Source organism: Lynx rufus, unplaced genomic scaffold, assembly GCF_022079265.1.
Source record: "Lynx rufus isolate CCGP_SWC_20201006 ecotype Redwood Valley unplaced genomic scaffold, mLynRuf1.p SCAF_3, whole genome shotgun sequence".
Lineage (NCBI taxonomy): Eukaryota > Metazoa > Chordata > Mammalia > Carnivora > Felidae > Lynx > Lynx rufus.
The window spans coordinates 170,049,403-170,065,272 of NW_025814845.1; the positions used below are offsets into that span (position 1 = coordinate 170,049,403).

General features: G+C 43.7%; 1 protein-coding gene across 11 annotated transcripts in view; it reads left to right on the top strand.

Annotated features, from left to right (window-relative positions):
* DOCK5 (dedicator of cytokinesis 5) overlaps nucleotides 1–15,870 on the top strand; it is a 223,269-nt gene that overhangs the window by 164,176 nt on the left and 43,223 nt on the right. For all 11 annotated transcript variants that reach the window (XM_047090919.1, XM_047090925.1, XM_047090926.1 and 8 more), the window contains 9 exons: nucleotides 895–973; nucleotides 2,976–3,076; nucleotides 6,318–6,376; nucleotides 6,710–6,864; nucleotides 7,628–7,713; nucleotides 10,120–10,279; nucleotides 11,059–11,099; nucleotides 11,957–12,047; nucleotides 15,622–15,741. In XM_047090919.1, coding sequence (XP_046946875.1) covers nucleotides 895–973; nucleotides 2,976–3,076; nucleotides 6,318–6,376; nucleotides 6,710–6,864; nucleotides 7,628–7,713; nucleotides 10,120–10,279; nucleotides 11,059–11,099; nucleotides 11,957–12,047; nucleotides 15,622–15,741 — 892 coding nt within the window. The remainder of the gene's footprint in view (nucleotides 1–894; nucleotides 974–2,975; nucleotides 3,077–6,317; nucleotides 6,377–6,709; nucleotides 6,865–7,627; nucleotides 7,714–10,119; nucleotides 10,280–11,058; nucleotides 11,100–11,956; nucleotides 12,048–15,621; nucleotides 15,742–15,870) is intronic.

Below are 15,870 nucleotides of genomic sequence, written 5' to 3' on the forward strand. Positions count from 1 at the left end.
TCTCTCTGGTCCCCAAACATGTGCCGTGCTTTCCGTTGGGCGGCTGCTTCCACCTCCAGCGCCTTCCGCATGACCTTTGGCTGTCAACCTGCCACCCGTTCCTCAAGGTCCTTCTCAAATGCCATCTCCAAAGGAAACCTTTCCAACCTGGATGTCGCGTCCTCTTCCTTTTGATTTCCCCGTAACTCTTTGACACCCCCTCCACAGAATTTTCCGTGTTCTTTGTTGGGTCATGGTTCTGTTCACAGGTCTCAGGTGACCCCCACCAAGTGGCAAACTTCTTAAGACCAGAAACCCTCTCTTTCAAGGCAGACCTTAAGCCAGTGCTTTCCAGTTGTTGGACCACAATGGAATGGAAGCAAAAAAACTGCATATATATATATTTTTTCCATAGTTTCAGAATTTTATTTATATATATATGTATAATAAGATTTCAGAATTATATATTATACATATAATATTAAGATTTCAGAATTTTTTTAAAGAACTAAATAAAGTAAATCATTCTAAGAGCTGTTAACTCTTAGAAAAACCCTTCCCAGCTATGTACAGATTAAAGAAAAAAAATCGCATCGGTATCACCAGACTTGGAAAGACAGGTGTCACAGTAGAGTGCAAGAGCCCTGTCTGAGGCTCAGGAGACCTGGTTAATCATCTCAGCTCTACCCCTAAGTGGCTACATTGTGGAGCAGCCCCCAGTGGATCTCGTAGACCATTCTAGAAACTGAACAGTGCCATCTCCAGACTGCTCTGTCGTCGGTTTCTGATGACCTCAATAGATGTAAAGGTCTTATGCTGCAGAGCCCAAGTTTGGTTTGCTTTGGTTTTTAACATAGATGGGAAATGTTTTAAAGACAGAAAGGGGCTTTCTTTATCTGGTGTTTTCTCCCTCAGGGTTTTCCTTCGTGCTATAAATCAGTTTACTGAGGTTCTCACAAAGTTCTTCATGGATCAGACAAGCTTTGAACTTCAGGTAAGCATGGCTACTCACATCATTATTCCTCAAATTCTCAGCCACAGCAAGAGAACTGTTGCATTTTGGAAAACGTCACTTCAAATTTTATCATTTTCTTACTGTTTTTTTTTTTAAAGGTCTAATCATTTTTTTTACTTTTTAAAATATTTATTTTTGAGAGAGAAAGAGGGAGAGACAGAACACAAGTCGGGGAGGGGCAGAGAGAGAGAGAGAGAGAGACATAGCATCTGAAGCAGGCTCCAGGCTCTGAGCTGTCAGCACAGAGCCCGACACAGGGCTCGAACTCTTGAACTGTGAGATCATGACCTGAGCTGAAGTGGGACACTTCACCGACTGAGCCACCCAGGCGCCCCTATCATTTCCAGATGCAAACAGTTTTCTTGTTTTTCTCTCCTTTCCCTAAAGCGCACATTCCTGTCACTCCGTCCTTCAGACAGTCAGGTCGAGTTTTTTCCTTCTTTCTGTAAAAGTAATACAGGTTAAAAAGAAAAAAAAAAAAGTAGCAGCAGAAAACATAGCAAAGCAAAAAGAACATTGAAAGACAAATAGCCCTACCTTCCGTTGTTAACATAACACAAATACATGCATACTCGTGCTTGCAGGTAGGCACACAGATATTTCTCTGCCTACAAGTGATTTGGTTTCTAAGGAGAGGTTTCTATACGTGCTTGTTTGAAAATCCAAAGTGAGGGGCGCCTGGGTGGCTCAGTTGGTTGAGCGTCCGACTTCAGCTCAGGTTACGATCTCGCGGTCCTTGAGTTCGAGCCCCGCGTCGGGCTCTGGGCTGATGGCTCGGAACCTGGAGCCTGCTTCTGATTCTGTGTCTCCCTCTCTCTCTGACCCTTCCCTGTTCATGCTCTGTCTCTCTCTGTCTCAAAAATAAACTAAGAAAAAAAAAATCCAAAGTGATAGCAAATCAGGTGCCCGCAAGCTTCATCTTCATTCATTTATTCATTCATTCATTCGTCCAACAAATGTTAGACGGCACAGGGTGCCATTTTAGGCCCTGATGAAGCCAGACAAGTTCCCTGCTCTCATTCCAGCAAACGTTTTGTTGGTGATACGCTTTTGCTGTGTCATGGGGCTTCGTTTATAACTGTGAGACTTTAAAAGTGGAGACTCATAAGAAGAGAAAGTTACATGTGCATTTACGTATACGTGGATATGTGTGTGTGTGTGTATCTGTGCCAAAATGGAACACATATATTTGCTAAACATAATATATATATATGTATGTGTATATATACACATATATATACACATACATATATATATACAGACATATATATACACAGACATATATATATATATATATACATATGTATATATACAGACATATATATACACAGACATATATATGTGTGTGTGTGTACACACCAAAACGGAATCAAGCTATGCAGTTCTTTGGCAACCTGTTAATGTAATTATTTTTCTCTCGTCTTTTCAATGATATTAAACACTTCCACCGTATTTTTAATGGCTGAATACAGTCTGTTGCATGGCCGGGCCATGATTTATTTAACCAGATTCTTCTTAGGAACATTTAGATTGCTTCCATCTTCTGCTATTTAAATAAAACAGTGAAGGCCTTCCTTGCTTTAAATATTTTTAAATACCCGTCATTATTTTGCCAGGATAAAGTCCTAAAGTATTTACTATTTGAGAAGTTTGGCAGAATTTTAAGGCTTTTGACACACGTTGCCAAACTGCTTACTATAAATAGGTGCATTTACTGGCAGCAGTTTTCCTTTATCTCAGGAGTAAAGACCAATATGATAGTCTGGATTTTTTAAAAAAAGCTTAATATTAATATTAAGTGTTAAAACTATTCAGGGTTGAATAAATGAAACCCGAGAAAGAAAAAGGAGCCTTGTGGATTTTATTTTGTTTTTCTCATTAGTTTCTGCGAGTGAATTTCTACCATGTGGCGCGATCTTACCCTGTCCCTTATTAATGTTACTTTCCATTTCTTTTCACCCACACCGTTAAATTTGAGCAGCTCTGGAACAATTACTTCCATTTGGCGGTAGCGTTTCTCACCCACGAGTCCCTTCAACTTGAAACCTTCTCTCAAGCCAAGCGCAACAAAATTGTCAAAAAGTAAGTGTCCCCTTAAAACTTGCTTACGGTTGGGAGGATGACTCTTCCATTTGTATTCAGAGCAAGAATTTTGGTACCCCAGAAATTAACTGGATAGAGTCCCTCCCCGGCCCCCTACCCCGCAAGGTGTTAGCGAGATAGGTTTTTTTTTTTTAATATATTTTTTTTAATTTCAAAAATGTTTTTATCTATTTTTGAGAGAGAGAAAGAGAGAGAGATCAAGTGTGACAGGGGAAGGGCAGGGAGAGAGGGAGACACAGAGCCTGATGTGAGGCTCAAACTCGTGAACCCCGAGATCATGACCTGAGCTGAAGTGGGACGCTTGACTGACTGAGCCACCCAGGTGCCCCGTGAGATAGGTCTTAATGTAATTATTTTATAGGCTTTAAATTTCCTCTGATTCACATGTCTTTTCTCAAGGCCCCCTTCATTTTCCCATCAACTGTTGCATTTTTTTTTTTTAACTGGAACTTGGAGAGGCACCAAGGCTTGCCAGAACTCCAGTCTCCAGGAACAGCTGCCCACCTGCTGGCATCTTACCCAAATTGCAGGCACAGCGCCCCTCCCACTCAGGCATCGCAAAGCAAGGTCCTCTGGCCCCACTGTTTTCCCTCTCAGTCACTTCAGCAGAGGAGCCAAAACTAACACATCACCTAAAAAGGCCCTCCACATTCCTGGCTGGGGGATTCAACAGGGACATATGTGCAAGAGTGATGAGAGATTTAAGGAAGCTTTTCATTGCTTTCCTTTCCGGTCTGTTTCAGAGTTCACAGGGAGCCTGGAAACTCAAGGCTGTGTAGTTCAATACAACGCGAGAAATTTACCATTGAAAGGCTGCGAAATTTGAGTTCTGATCCCTTGCTGGGATGTCTGGGATTCTAGGCAAATTATCTACCTCTGGGTTCTCCCGAAAACACTGAGATTGTTGGCTAAGAGACTGAGATTTCAATCTCAAAGATAAGACTAAATGAGGTTTTGTAGATTTCCCTGCAGCAGGTATGGAGAAAGAATTGAGTTTCAGGATGATAATACCTGCATCTCATTCTTTAGATTATCTTAAATGACATAACGTCTTTCAAAGATGGATTTGATATTGGTCAAACAGTCAAAAGTGAAGTTAGGTGACACCAAGTCTGATAAATAAAGTGGCTAGTTAGGCTTAATAGCCTAAGGGTTTTGATCAAAGGGAAGTCTCTGTAAAATATATATGCATATGGGCAAAGATGTACCTTGGGAAAACATTTTTATTAATGTCATACCAACACGAATTGTTGTTTTCCTCAGGATTTCTCTTATTTTCAGTACAATTAGCATCAGTAGCAGTATTAACAAACAATAGGAATAGTTATCATTTATTCTTTTTTTTTTTATATATATATATATATGAAATTTATTGACAAATTGGTTTCCATACAACACCCAGTGCTCATCCCAAAAGGTGCCCTCCTCAATACCCATCACCCACCCTCCCCTCCCTCCCACCCCCCATCAACCCTCAGTTTGTTCTCAGTTTTTAACAGTCTCTTATGCTTTGGCTCTCTCCCACTCTAACGTCTTTTTTTTTTTTTTTTTTTTCCTTCCCCTCCCCCGTGGGTTCCTGTTGAGTTTCTCAGGATCCACATAAGAGTGAAACCATATGGTATCTGTCTTTCTCTGTATGGCTTATTTCACTTAGCATCACACTCGCCAGTTCCATCCACGTTGCTACAAAAGGCCATATTTCATTTTTTCTCATTGCCACGTAGTATTCCATTGTGTATATAAACCACAATTTCTTTATCCATTCATCAGTGGATGGACATTTAGGCTCTTTCCATAATTTGGCTATTGTTGAGAGTGCTGCTACGAACATTGGGGTACAAGTGCCCCTTCATTTATTCTTTATTATGTGCCAGACGTTAACTAACATACGCTTACCCAATGTAAATAATAAAATGGGGTATTTTTGTGAAAATGGAATCGTAAGAGAAATTTGTTTTGTTGCTGTTGTTGTTTTATTTTTTTTTTAATTTTTTTTAACGTTTTATTTATTTTTGAGACAGAGAGAGACAGAGCATGAACGGGGGAGGGGCAGAGAGAGAGGGAGACACAGAATCAGAAGCAGGCTCCAGGCTCTGGGCCATCAGCCCAGAGCCCGACGTGGGGCTCGAACCCACCGACCGCGAGATCGTGACCTGAGCTGAAGTCGGACGCTTAACCGACTGAGCCACCCAGGCGCCCCACTGTTGTTGTTTTAAACAAAAAGTTTTTAAAGATTTTTATACTGGTTTCTGCAGGCATTTACAAAGGTGGAATTTGAAAACAATGTTTGATGCAATGGGTATAAAATGGGTAGCATGGGTATAAAATGGGGAATGGCGGCCACAGCATGGGCCATGGGTCCATATTAGAGTTCCCGGGGAACGTTGGCCACATCTACCCTTGGCCCACCCTATTTCTGTTTTTTCCAAGCCCCCAGCGTCTATGGTGTGTGATGTGGGGTAGCCTCAGGCCTGTTTTCTGTAAGAGATACCCAGGGGATTTTGATTCATCCATCCCCAGCCACGAACCACTGAATAGATCCATGGTTTCTCTCTTTCTTTTATCTTTTTCGTTACTGATTCCTGTAAGGAAACTTCTCAGAAATTATTTTTCTAATCCCACTCCCCCCCCCCCCCCATGAAACATTAATAGCACAGAGACGCTGCATATCTGATTAGGTACTATATGTATATTTGTACTCTGTCCATAAGAATAGTAAGCCTTCTTTGCCCCCAAGGACCAACTTTCACCCCTCTGGGGACCATCTAGAGCTTCTCAACGTGAGTCCTTTGTAGAACATACTGGTGTGGATGTGAGTTTTTCAAATAAAAATGGATAAAGTCAGCATATTTGTTAGACATCAGTCACATTACCGTATAAATCATACCCCATTTCTCTCTCTTTTCACTAGTGCTTGTTATATTTTCTTTTGTTTCTCTGCTTGACAGCAGCCAGAATATCCCTCACCCTTCTCTCTTCAGTAAGTTTGACAGTTTCATTTCTCAGTTATTTTTCCGCATTTGCATTTGGCCCCCTCCTGCTAGTTACGTCCCTTCTCCATGTGGCCTCGTTCTCTTTGGGGGCTCATTTTGGTAGTGACTGTGGCCTTGCCTCAAACCTGTCTTAAAGGTGGTCCTAGAGAGGTACAGGCTGTTTTCACAGGCCTCATCATTTTCATTTCCACCTCAGATCTTTCTCTTGTTTATGATCTTCTTCCTAGATATGGGGACATGAGAAAGGAAATCGGCTTTAGAATCCGGGACATGTGGTATAACCTGGGTGAGTGTATGACCTTGAACCGTACAACTCCCGTGTAATAAGCATCCCACGTACAACTCCGTGTAATAAGCATCCCACGATGGGTTCTTTTCTATTTTAACTCCCAGTAACCCTGACATTTATTTGTCTGTGTGTCTAGAAGGGAAAGTTGACTTGTCGGTCTTTCATTATAACATCCATATGTTATCAGAAGACGATGTTGTTTAGTCACTCACTTCTGAATTTGAGTTGATTTACCCACATGACCTTTTCCTTTTCTTCCGTAGAGGAAGGTGGGAACACTTTACTGCCACTGAAATCACTTTTTAATATCCCCGCTTACTTTCATTTCAGGTCCCCACAAAATCAAATTTATCCCCTCCATGGTGGGTCCCATTCTGGAGGTCACACTGACCCCCGAAGTAGAGCTCCGGAAAGCCACCATCCCCATTTTCTTTGACATGATGCAGTGTGAGTTCAACTTCAGCGGAAACGGCAATTTCCATATGGTAAGGAGTGGCAGAACTTGAATCTTACTAATGTGCAGATAGTTGCCTCTTGCTTAGTTTCTTTCTCCACCGAGAAGCAGTAGCCTGAATTATACAAATCGAAGTTGCTTTAAAAACTTTATTTACTTTTCACGCCGTAAAGCAGTTAGAGGGAGAATCAGGTATTTCTCCACGTGGCCTAGAAACCCTTTTCACTGCATGTGTTTAACTATCTCTGGGTAATTAAAATTTGACATCATGCGTTTTAATCCTGCCGGTTGCAGTGTAGCTGAGAACATAATGCAGTGGGTTGGGGAAAAGATGCTGAGGCCTCTCTGGTTTTGAGGTCTCTCTCAATTTGCATGTCTTTCCCATGCCTCAGTTTCCTTATCTATAGAGTGCTTTGGAACCGAAGAGGTCTTGTAGCTGTGAAGTTCTGCAAAAGCAAATTCCATTGCCAAGACTTAGCCAAGAAAAAAAATAAAATAGATAATTAGAATTATTAGGATTAGTCAAAACAGGAAGATAATATTGGGGGAATTTTTTTTTTCCAAATGTAAAGCAAAGGACAAAGTAACATGAGACTCATCTAGAGAGTTTTGATGGGGCTCTGGTACCTGATTAATGGATGACATGAATTATGATCTTCCCTATAATATGTTGGAAAGTGTTCACAGTTCAATAAAGGGGCTGTGTCAAATCTAGAAAGGTTGGCGGGGCGTCTTTCGTGGCTTCTTCGAAGGGTATCTGGCGTTCTCCTGGGAAATTCTAACTCTGCTTTCAGTTTGAGAATGAGCTGATCACAAAGCTGGACCAAGAGGTAGAAGGGGGCAGAGGAGATGAACAATACAAGGTCCTTCTGGAAAAACTGTGAGTATTACAGAAACAAAGCCTCAAAGTTGACGTGTCATGTAGTGAGGGAGAGAAGCAGGCTTCTGCAGCATGGACAGCCTAGTCGAGGAGTCCTGGGAAGCTCTGGGGTCACCGCCACAAATGGTCCCGGGGGGGGTGGTTAATGGAGTTTACACCATCCACTGTTGACATTTGTTTGTCTGATGTGAGTCAAATGTCCGTGTTTTCCTGGCCAGCCCGGCCCCTCGAGAGCAGAGCAGATGGAAGGTGGAGGGGGGCGGGGGATATACAGAGCGATGGCATTTTGCCCAGTGTTTGAATTGCTGAACTTCACCAAAAGTGCTATCGCCTCTAATTATAGCTTCAAAGCACCATTTAAAGGAGGAAGGAAAAAACGTTTCAAAGTCCACTTTACCTTTAAAAATACCTTATGCCCTATAGAGGGCCTCTGAGAACACCTGTTACATCTCCAGCCAGGCTGGTCGTTGCACTGCCCTACGCACCTCCCCCACATCCAACATTTTTATTCTCTCTCTGTAGTTACTCCCTACCTCCCCACACCTACCCCGCACACCCCTCCTGCCCTCTGAATTCTCCTTTGCTCAAATGGAATTACAGTGTAAAAGTGTGGTTCAAAACACTTGGAATTTGGAGTTAAAGAAACCTTCAAATCCCGTTTTCTCCATATTCTAGAAACGTGCCTTTGGACAAGTGTTCTAATCTCTCCGATGGCCCTCTTTTTTTTCATCTACACTAACAGCATGTACACTTTGGTAAGGGTTGAGGTGTAAATGAGGTGATGCATCAGAATAGTGTCTATTACAGAGCCCATGCTGACTGAGCGTCCCTGCTCTGGGTTTGTGCTGGTCACTGCTGCCATCGTCACGTCCTCCGTCGTCCACGGCGCTCACTACCCTAGACTAGTCATTTCTTGTGTCCTCTGAGCCTTTGTGATTTTGACCAGCTGTGTCACCTGTTGATTGGGTATGCGCCCCGGTCGCTTCGTTGGCCACCTCTTTTGTGGGTGTGGCTCGTACTAGACCGTGCTTGAGGATGGGTACTCCCAAGGTCGTTTTCTTCTTTGTTTTTTTTTAAGATTTAAAAAGGCAGAACACTGGGTGCTCAGGAATGGAGCTGAATTGATAACTCAGCTGTATTTTCTTTTCTTTTTTTTTTTAATGTTTATGTTTCAAGAGACAGAGCGTGAGTGGGCGAGGGACAGAGAGAGGGACAGAGGGAGACACAGAATCTGAAGCAGGCTCCAGGCTTCGAGCTGTCAGCACAGAGCCCGATACAGGGCTCGAACTCAGAAACCACGAGATCATGACCTGAGCCAAAGTCGGACGCCTAACCGACTGAGCCACTCAGGTGCCCCTCAGATATATTTTCAAGAACCAAGCCTTTCTTGTTTCATTTTTAGTGGATGACAAGACCCATTTGTTGATCTTTTCATCCCATTTCCATTAAGTCCACCTGTTTGAGTTACCTACCTGCCACATAATCACTTTTGTGATTCAGATCTCATAAGGGGATTAAATGGAGAAATTATGTACATATACATGTACACAGTTTACAAATGATAAACTACCCATTTTTTAAATCCCAAGCTGACTTTTCACTATATGATGTTTTGTCTGTTTGTTTGTTTCATTCTTTCCGAGTCTCAGAACAATTTGACTATACAAATCTCCAGTGCTCAAGAATAATCCTAAAGTCTGGGCTAATTCTTTGAACCCGTTTCTTTCTCTTTTTTCCTCTTGTTCTCTGTTTTTTTCCAGTTGTCAAATCTAAGAAGCCCCTATAGAAGCTTTTTTCGGTTTGAGTCCAACAAAATAGGATTCATACCAAGCCTCAGTTTATTTATTTACAATTTTGTAGTTTTGTGGCGGTGGCGGTTAAATAGCACTTTTGTCCGAAGAGCCACATGTCTGGATGTGCACTAGATTCCTTGTTTCCTCTAGACCAGGCATCGATCCAAGGCTTCCCAAAACGTCCACAGGATACCCCGAAGTGCTAGGCCTTAGGGAGAATAAAGACATAGGAAAGATGGTCTCTTTCAACTTCAGTTAGAGTGATCAGATAGCATACACACACCTTTGGGGCAAAGGTTTCCATTTCTGTGGTGTCGACAAAAGACAAAAAACGAAGACAGATAGAAGCTGAAAGATGGGCATTGTGGGCTGGGGTTCTAAGTGACAGTGGGATTTGAGCCACAGCCCTGAAGACAACATAGAACTTGAGCCACCAGGAGGTACAGCGTAAGAGAAGGCTCCCGAGAGAGAGGATGGGATTACTTAAAGGGTGTGTTTCTCCTAGCCTGCCCCCCCCCCCCCCCGCTGCTAGGACCTTGGACAGTGCTCATTAACGGTGCTGGAATGACAGAGTACGGAACGCGGGCATTTGTCTCTACTTCCACCCTTCCAGGCTCCTAGAACATTGCCAGAAACATAAATACCTCTCCAGCTCTGGAGAAGTGTTTGCGCTCCTGGTCAGCAGCCTGTTGGAGAACCTCTTGGACTACAGAACCATTATCATGCATGACGAGAGCAAGGAGAACCGCATGAGCTGTACCGTTAACGTGCTGGTAGGTCCCAAGACCCTGGGTTGGCGAGAGGGCATTGCAGGGCCAGCCCCACAAGCACAGCTCAGCTCTGAGTCGATCTCACAGGCACAGAGGTGCCCTGAGGCCACCTTTACAGAGTCTGTGTCCTGCTGAGTCTAATGGGAGCAGCTGACTCAGCTTTGGACTCCGATATCAGCTGCCACTCAGACCTGGAGAATAAAAGTGGACACAGGGATAGAAAATGCCACATTAGCTCTTAACTCAGCTCTTACTCGAAGGCCATCTTTCACCTGTTTCTGGGTCTTGTTTATATCTGGTTGCTTTATTGTTTGGAAATATTGGGCATAGGTGAATATGCATCAGAAACCCTGTACCATGAGGGGAAAGTCATGGAATCCTCATGGTGCCAGAGCTCTGTGGTCTTGCCTTTCCCAGATATATGTAACTGGGACCACCGACCTCAGAAGCATAGGCTGCCATGAATTCCTCTGCTTAATAGACAGGAAGAACCTGGCACCACTGACGGCCTGAGAAAGAAGAGACCATCAGTTGACTTGAGTATCAGTTGGCTGTTTGTTCACTTAGAGGATTTCCCTCATGTTTTTTAGACGAACGGTCCTAAAAACGTTCTGCAGTTTATCTTCTTTATAAATGATCGCTTCCTTTCTTTGTAGGGGTATTTGTTAAAGGGTAAAATTAAGTCTGGAAAGGTGACTCTGTTAAAAAGCAAAAGTCGTGGTTTGGCCATTTTTGATAACCTTTGGTTTACTTTGGTATTTTTGACTCCCTTTTCTCGGTAGAATTTTTACAAAGAAAAGAAGAGAGAGGACATATACATAAGGTAAGCTGAAGGAGATTTCTGCTTTTGCCATTTATGCCATGGCTTTATCATTTATTTATTCAGTTCACAAATACTAAGTCCCAACACCACGCTTGCTGCTTTGAGAGACACCAAAAAGTGTGTCATCTGCCCCGGGCCCCCCCAAAAGGGTAAACTCTCTAGACAGATATGGAAGCACAGTACATAGGGAGACTGGTGTCGCGATTCCAGGAAAAGATAGAAGCCTGGCCAGAGCAGTCGGGAAGCAGTCAGCAGAGGCATGGCCATGTGCCTTCCTGTCCAGGACTGCTGAAGTCCTGACCACAAAACAAACTTGGATTTAAACTGTATGTATTTTCTTAGGGAGAGATTCCATAGTTCTTATTAGCTTCTCGGGGGGGGGGGGTCCGTGACAATTTTTTTTTTTTAATGTTTATTTATGTTTGAGACAGAGAGAATGCAAGCAGGGGAGGGGCAGAGAGAGAGAGGGAGACACAGAATCCGAAGCAGGCTCCGGGCTCCGAGCTGTCAGCACAGAGTCCTATGCGGGACTCGAACCCACGAACCGTGACATCATGACCTGAGCTGAAGTCGGACGCTTAACCGACCGAGCCACCCAGGCACCCCATGACGCTAAAAAAAGAAAAAAATTAAGCATGCCTGTGTTAAACAAAAAGTACAGTAGAGTAGATGGAATGGGAAAGATACACAGGCAGGAAGCGGCACAGAGGGTTAAGTGGATGCGAAGACGGGAAGTAATAGATTCCTTGGTCTGTGCGAAGGAGGAGGGGAGAAAAGATGGGGAAGACGCCGTGGTCTGGTTGCCTAATGAGGTGACCCTGAGCCCCAGAGCACCTCCTGTGTCCCCTTCTTACCAGGTACTTGTACAAGCTGCGGGATTTGCACCGAGACTCAGAGAACTACACAGAAGCCGCCTACACGCTTCTCCTACATGCTGAGCTTCTGCAGGTAAGTCGGTGGGGGAGGCTTTTTTCCACCGGGTGGGAGCCAACTGGCCAGCCCTTTGGGACCAAATCCCGCAGGCTTCCTGATTCTGACGGGAAAGAGCCTTGTCCAAGGGAGACCCCTGCAACCCAAGAGTAGTCGAATACCGTCTAAAACAAGCACAGCGAATGTCCTGACCAGTGTTGGGAAAATGTCGGTTATCATTTATTTAAAACTCCTTTGGAAGCAGAGCACAGCTCACAGGTCTCTAGTAATGGACAGTCTAACTGAAGAAACCAAACACGTTGATTAATATATGCGGCATATCCATAGATGTAAAAAAAAAAAAAAAATTGTGTCACTGTCAAGAAATAAGTTGCAAATGAACATAGCAGTACTTTCCTATTTATACTCTCTTACTGGGTAAAGGCGTGCCATGGATATAAGCACATCTGTACATCATGGTGTGTAATTATTCCTGGTTCCGACCAGTCCTCTAACTTTGGATTCTCGTATGAACCGCTTCTTTCAACATCGCAGTGTCGGAGTGACCGATAGACAGCTCACGCTTCACCCGGCAGTAACTGTTATTTCCCACTGTGGGTGGGGGATGATCCATTCCTACCTTCTCCTTTCTGCCCGTTTTACCAAAGCGCACCTCGGTCTACCCAGGCGCTCCGGCAAATACCTGTTGTAATCTTTTTTTCACCGCCCCCCCCCCCGCCCCCCTGTTGTGGCTGAGCAAGAATCATGGGCCTGTAGAGTTAGTGAACACCTCTGTCAGGGCACAGACTTTGTGTGTGTGTGGGGGGGGGGGGGTGGGGGGCGGTGGGGGGGGGGGAAGCAGTTAAGATTTAGTCTCTTAGAAAATTTGAAGTCTGTAGTACAGTATTGTCTGTAATCATTATGCGTTAGATGTCCAGGATTTATTTATTCTCTGGCCCCCTGGTACCCTTCAAGAACATCTTCTTGATGCCTTGGTGCCTTCTGTTTGCATGTGTTTGGCTTTGTTAGGGTCCGTACATAAGGGATACCACATAGCATTCATATAGTATTTGCCTTTCTCCCTCTGGCTTGTTTCACTTAGCATAATGCCCTCAGGGTCCATCCATGTTGCCGGGAAAGGCAGGATTTCCTTCTTTCTCGTGGCTGAATGCTATCCGATTGCATACATCTTCCACAGCTTCTTTATCCATGTATCGATACATTGCTAGACGCTTAGGTTGTTTCCTTGTCTCGGCTATTGTGAATCATGGTGCAGTGAACGCAGGAGCCTAGAGATCTTTTAGAGATCCTGATGTCATGTCCTTTCTATCCACTTTTATGTATTTGTTTATTTTAATGTTTATTTATTTTTGAGAGAGAGAGAGCATGAGTGGGGGAGGAGCAGAGCGAGAGGGAGACACAGAATCCGAAGCAGGCTCCAGGCTCCGAGCTGTTGGCACGGAGCCCGACGCGGGGCTCGAACCCACAAACTGTGAGATCGTGACCTGAGCCGAAGTCGGACACTTCACCGACTGAGCCACCCAGGCACCCCTTTTCTATCCACTTTTTTTTTTTAAATCTCCATTGCTGTCGTCCTGGTCCATTGTCTCTCCCCTAGAGCACCATGATAGCCTCCTATCGTATCTCTTTGTCTCTGTTCTTGCCCCAGCAATTAATTTTCTTGTATAACTTAATTTTTATTTTATACTAAAAGAACACAGGTACGTTGTTCTTAGCTCTGTGATTAAACACAGGACTCCTCTGCCTCACCACGTCCCCAGGGCAACCATTCACAATCCATATTCAAGTTCAGGGCGCTAAAAAGCTTATTGTGGGGGGGTGGGGGGTGGGGGAGGGCTGGTTGACTGTGGAATGATCACAAAGAGACTCCCATGTGTCGGTGACCGTAGGTCTTTTCATTTGTGCTGCTCAGAAAGTTAAACACCCTACCCTGGCATAAAGAATGCGGGGTGGATGCAACTACGCCCCACCCAGGTGGCTACTGGATTTCGGGTGCCGTTTACGAAGTACGGTCCATAATTTTCCTCACTGGGATGATAGTCCGTCTTTATCACGTAGTAAAGGGCTATCCAGGGCAAGTCTCTTTTGTAGATTTGCTCAACTTTTGCATGGTCTGAATGAGTACTCCATCCATGCACCAGCACCACACTGCCCCATAGTATGTTTTACTCCCTGGTAGTTACTCTTCACAGCTGTTCTTTTTTCCGAGTTTTCCACCCCATTCCCCTTGGTTTGTTTTTCCATGAGGACTTTGGAATCATGAAATTTAACCAGAGATCTAGGGAGAATTTCCATGCTTATGGAGTAGCTGTTTTCTCATCCAAAAGCATGATAGGACTTTCCATTTGTTTCCACTTGTCTGCTTTTGTGAATGTGTTAAACGTTTTCGGATGGAAGTCTTGCATATTCCTTGTTATGGTGGTTCCTAAATACCTCTTCTCTTTACTTTAATTACGGCAAAATGCACATAACATAAAATGTATTGTTTAAACCATTTTTAAACCTTTCTATAAACTTTTTGTTTTTAATGTTTGTTTATTTTTGAGAGAGAGAGCATGAGCAGAGGAGGGGCAGAGAGTGAGGGGGACAGAGGATCCGAAGTAAGCTCTGTGCTAACAGTAGTGAGCCGTGATGGGGGCTCGAACTCACGAACCATGAGATCATGACCTGAGCCAAAGTCGATGCTTAACTGACTGAGCCACCAGGCATCCCTATTTAAACCATTTTTAAGTGTACCATTCAGTTTCTTTCTGTACATTCACGTTGTGGGGGCGCTTGGGTGGCTCAGTCAGTTGAGCCTCCGACTTCGGCTCAGATCATGATCTTACGGTTGGTAAGTTCGAGCCCTGCATTGGGATCCGTGCTGACAGCTCAGAGCCTGGAGCCTGCTTCGGATTCTGTGGCTTCCTCTCTCTCTGCCCCTCCCCTGCTCGTGCTTGCTCTCTCTCTCTCTCTCTCTCTCTCTCTCAAAAATAAACATTTAAAAAATTTTATTAAAAAAAAAAGTACATTCACGTTGTGGTGCCTGGATTATCTTCGCATTTTGCGTTTTTTCTGTTGGGGTCTCCTATTTTCAGAGTGGTCATCTATTTATAGGAAATTCGTCTCTAAATTATTTCTGAGTTTGTTAATTTTTGTGCCGCTACTTAATTCTGTCACTGTCGGGGGTAGTTTTTCAGGTGACATGCTTTATGAAGGGATGGATTATGAAGAATAGAGTCTTGGTCTATACACAGTGATAGGTGTACCCCCTCCTTCCCACTGTTATACTTCTAATTTTTTTCTTTCATCCAATTGTCTGAGTGACACTTTCACTGAACGGCAGCTTTGCTGGTCGGCACCCTCGCCTTTTTCCTAACTTTTCACGTTCAGCGTGACACTTGTTTTGAAGCTGGCATGTGCCTCTTGGGGGGAGGGGGTAATTTTTGTGCTTAATAAATAATCTAAACACTGCAATACGGCCAAGTTGAAAATATACACAAATTTGACTTTTACTAGCTGAATACTTGTTACATCGATCTCCTTTGCTTAATTGACTTAGTTAATCACCGCGTTATGTTAATTTCTTTTGTTCCTTTTGTTTGTTTTTCAGTGGTCTGACAAGCCCTGTGTACCCCATTTGCTTCAGAGGGACAGTTACTATGTTTATACCCAGCAAGAGCTCAAAGAAAAGCTGTATCAAGAGATCATTTCATACTTTGACAAAGGCAAAGTGAGTTTGGTTTTTTTGGGTTTTTTTTTTTTTTTTTTTTTTTTTGTAGTAGGGGAGGGAAGAAATTGGCTGCAATACTGCAATGCCGTTCTGATGCTAACTGCCCACGGTTAGCACAGACCCCTCAGG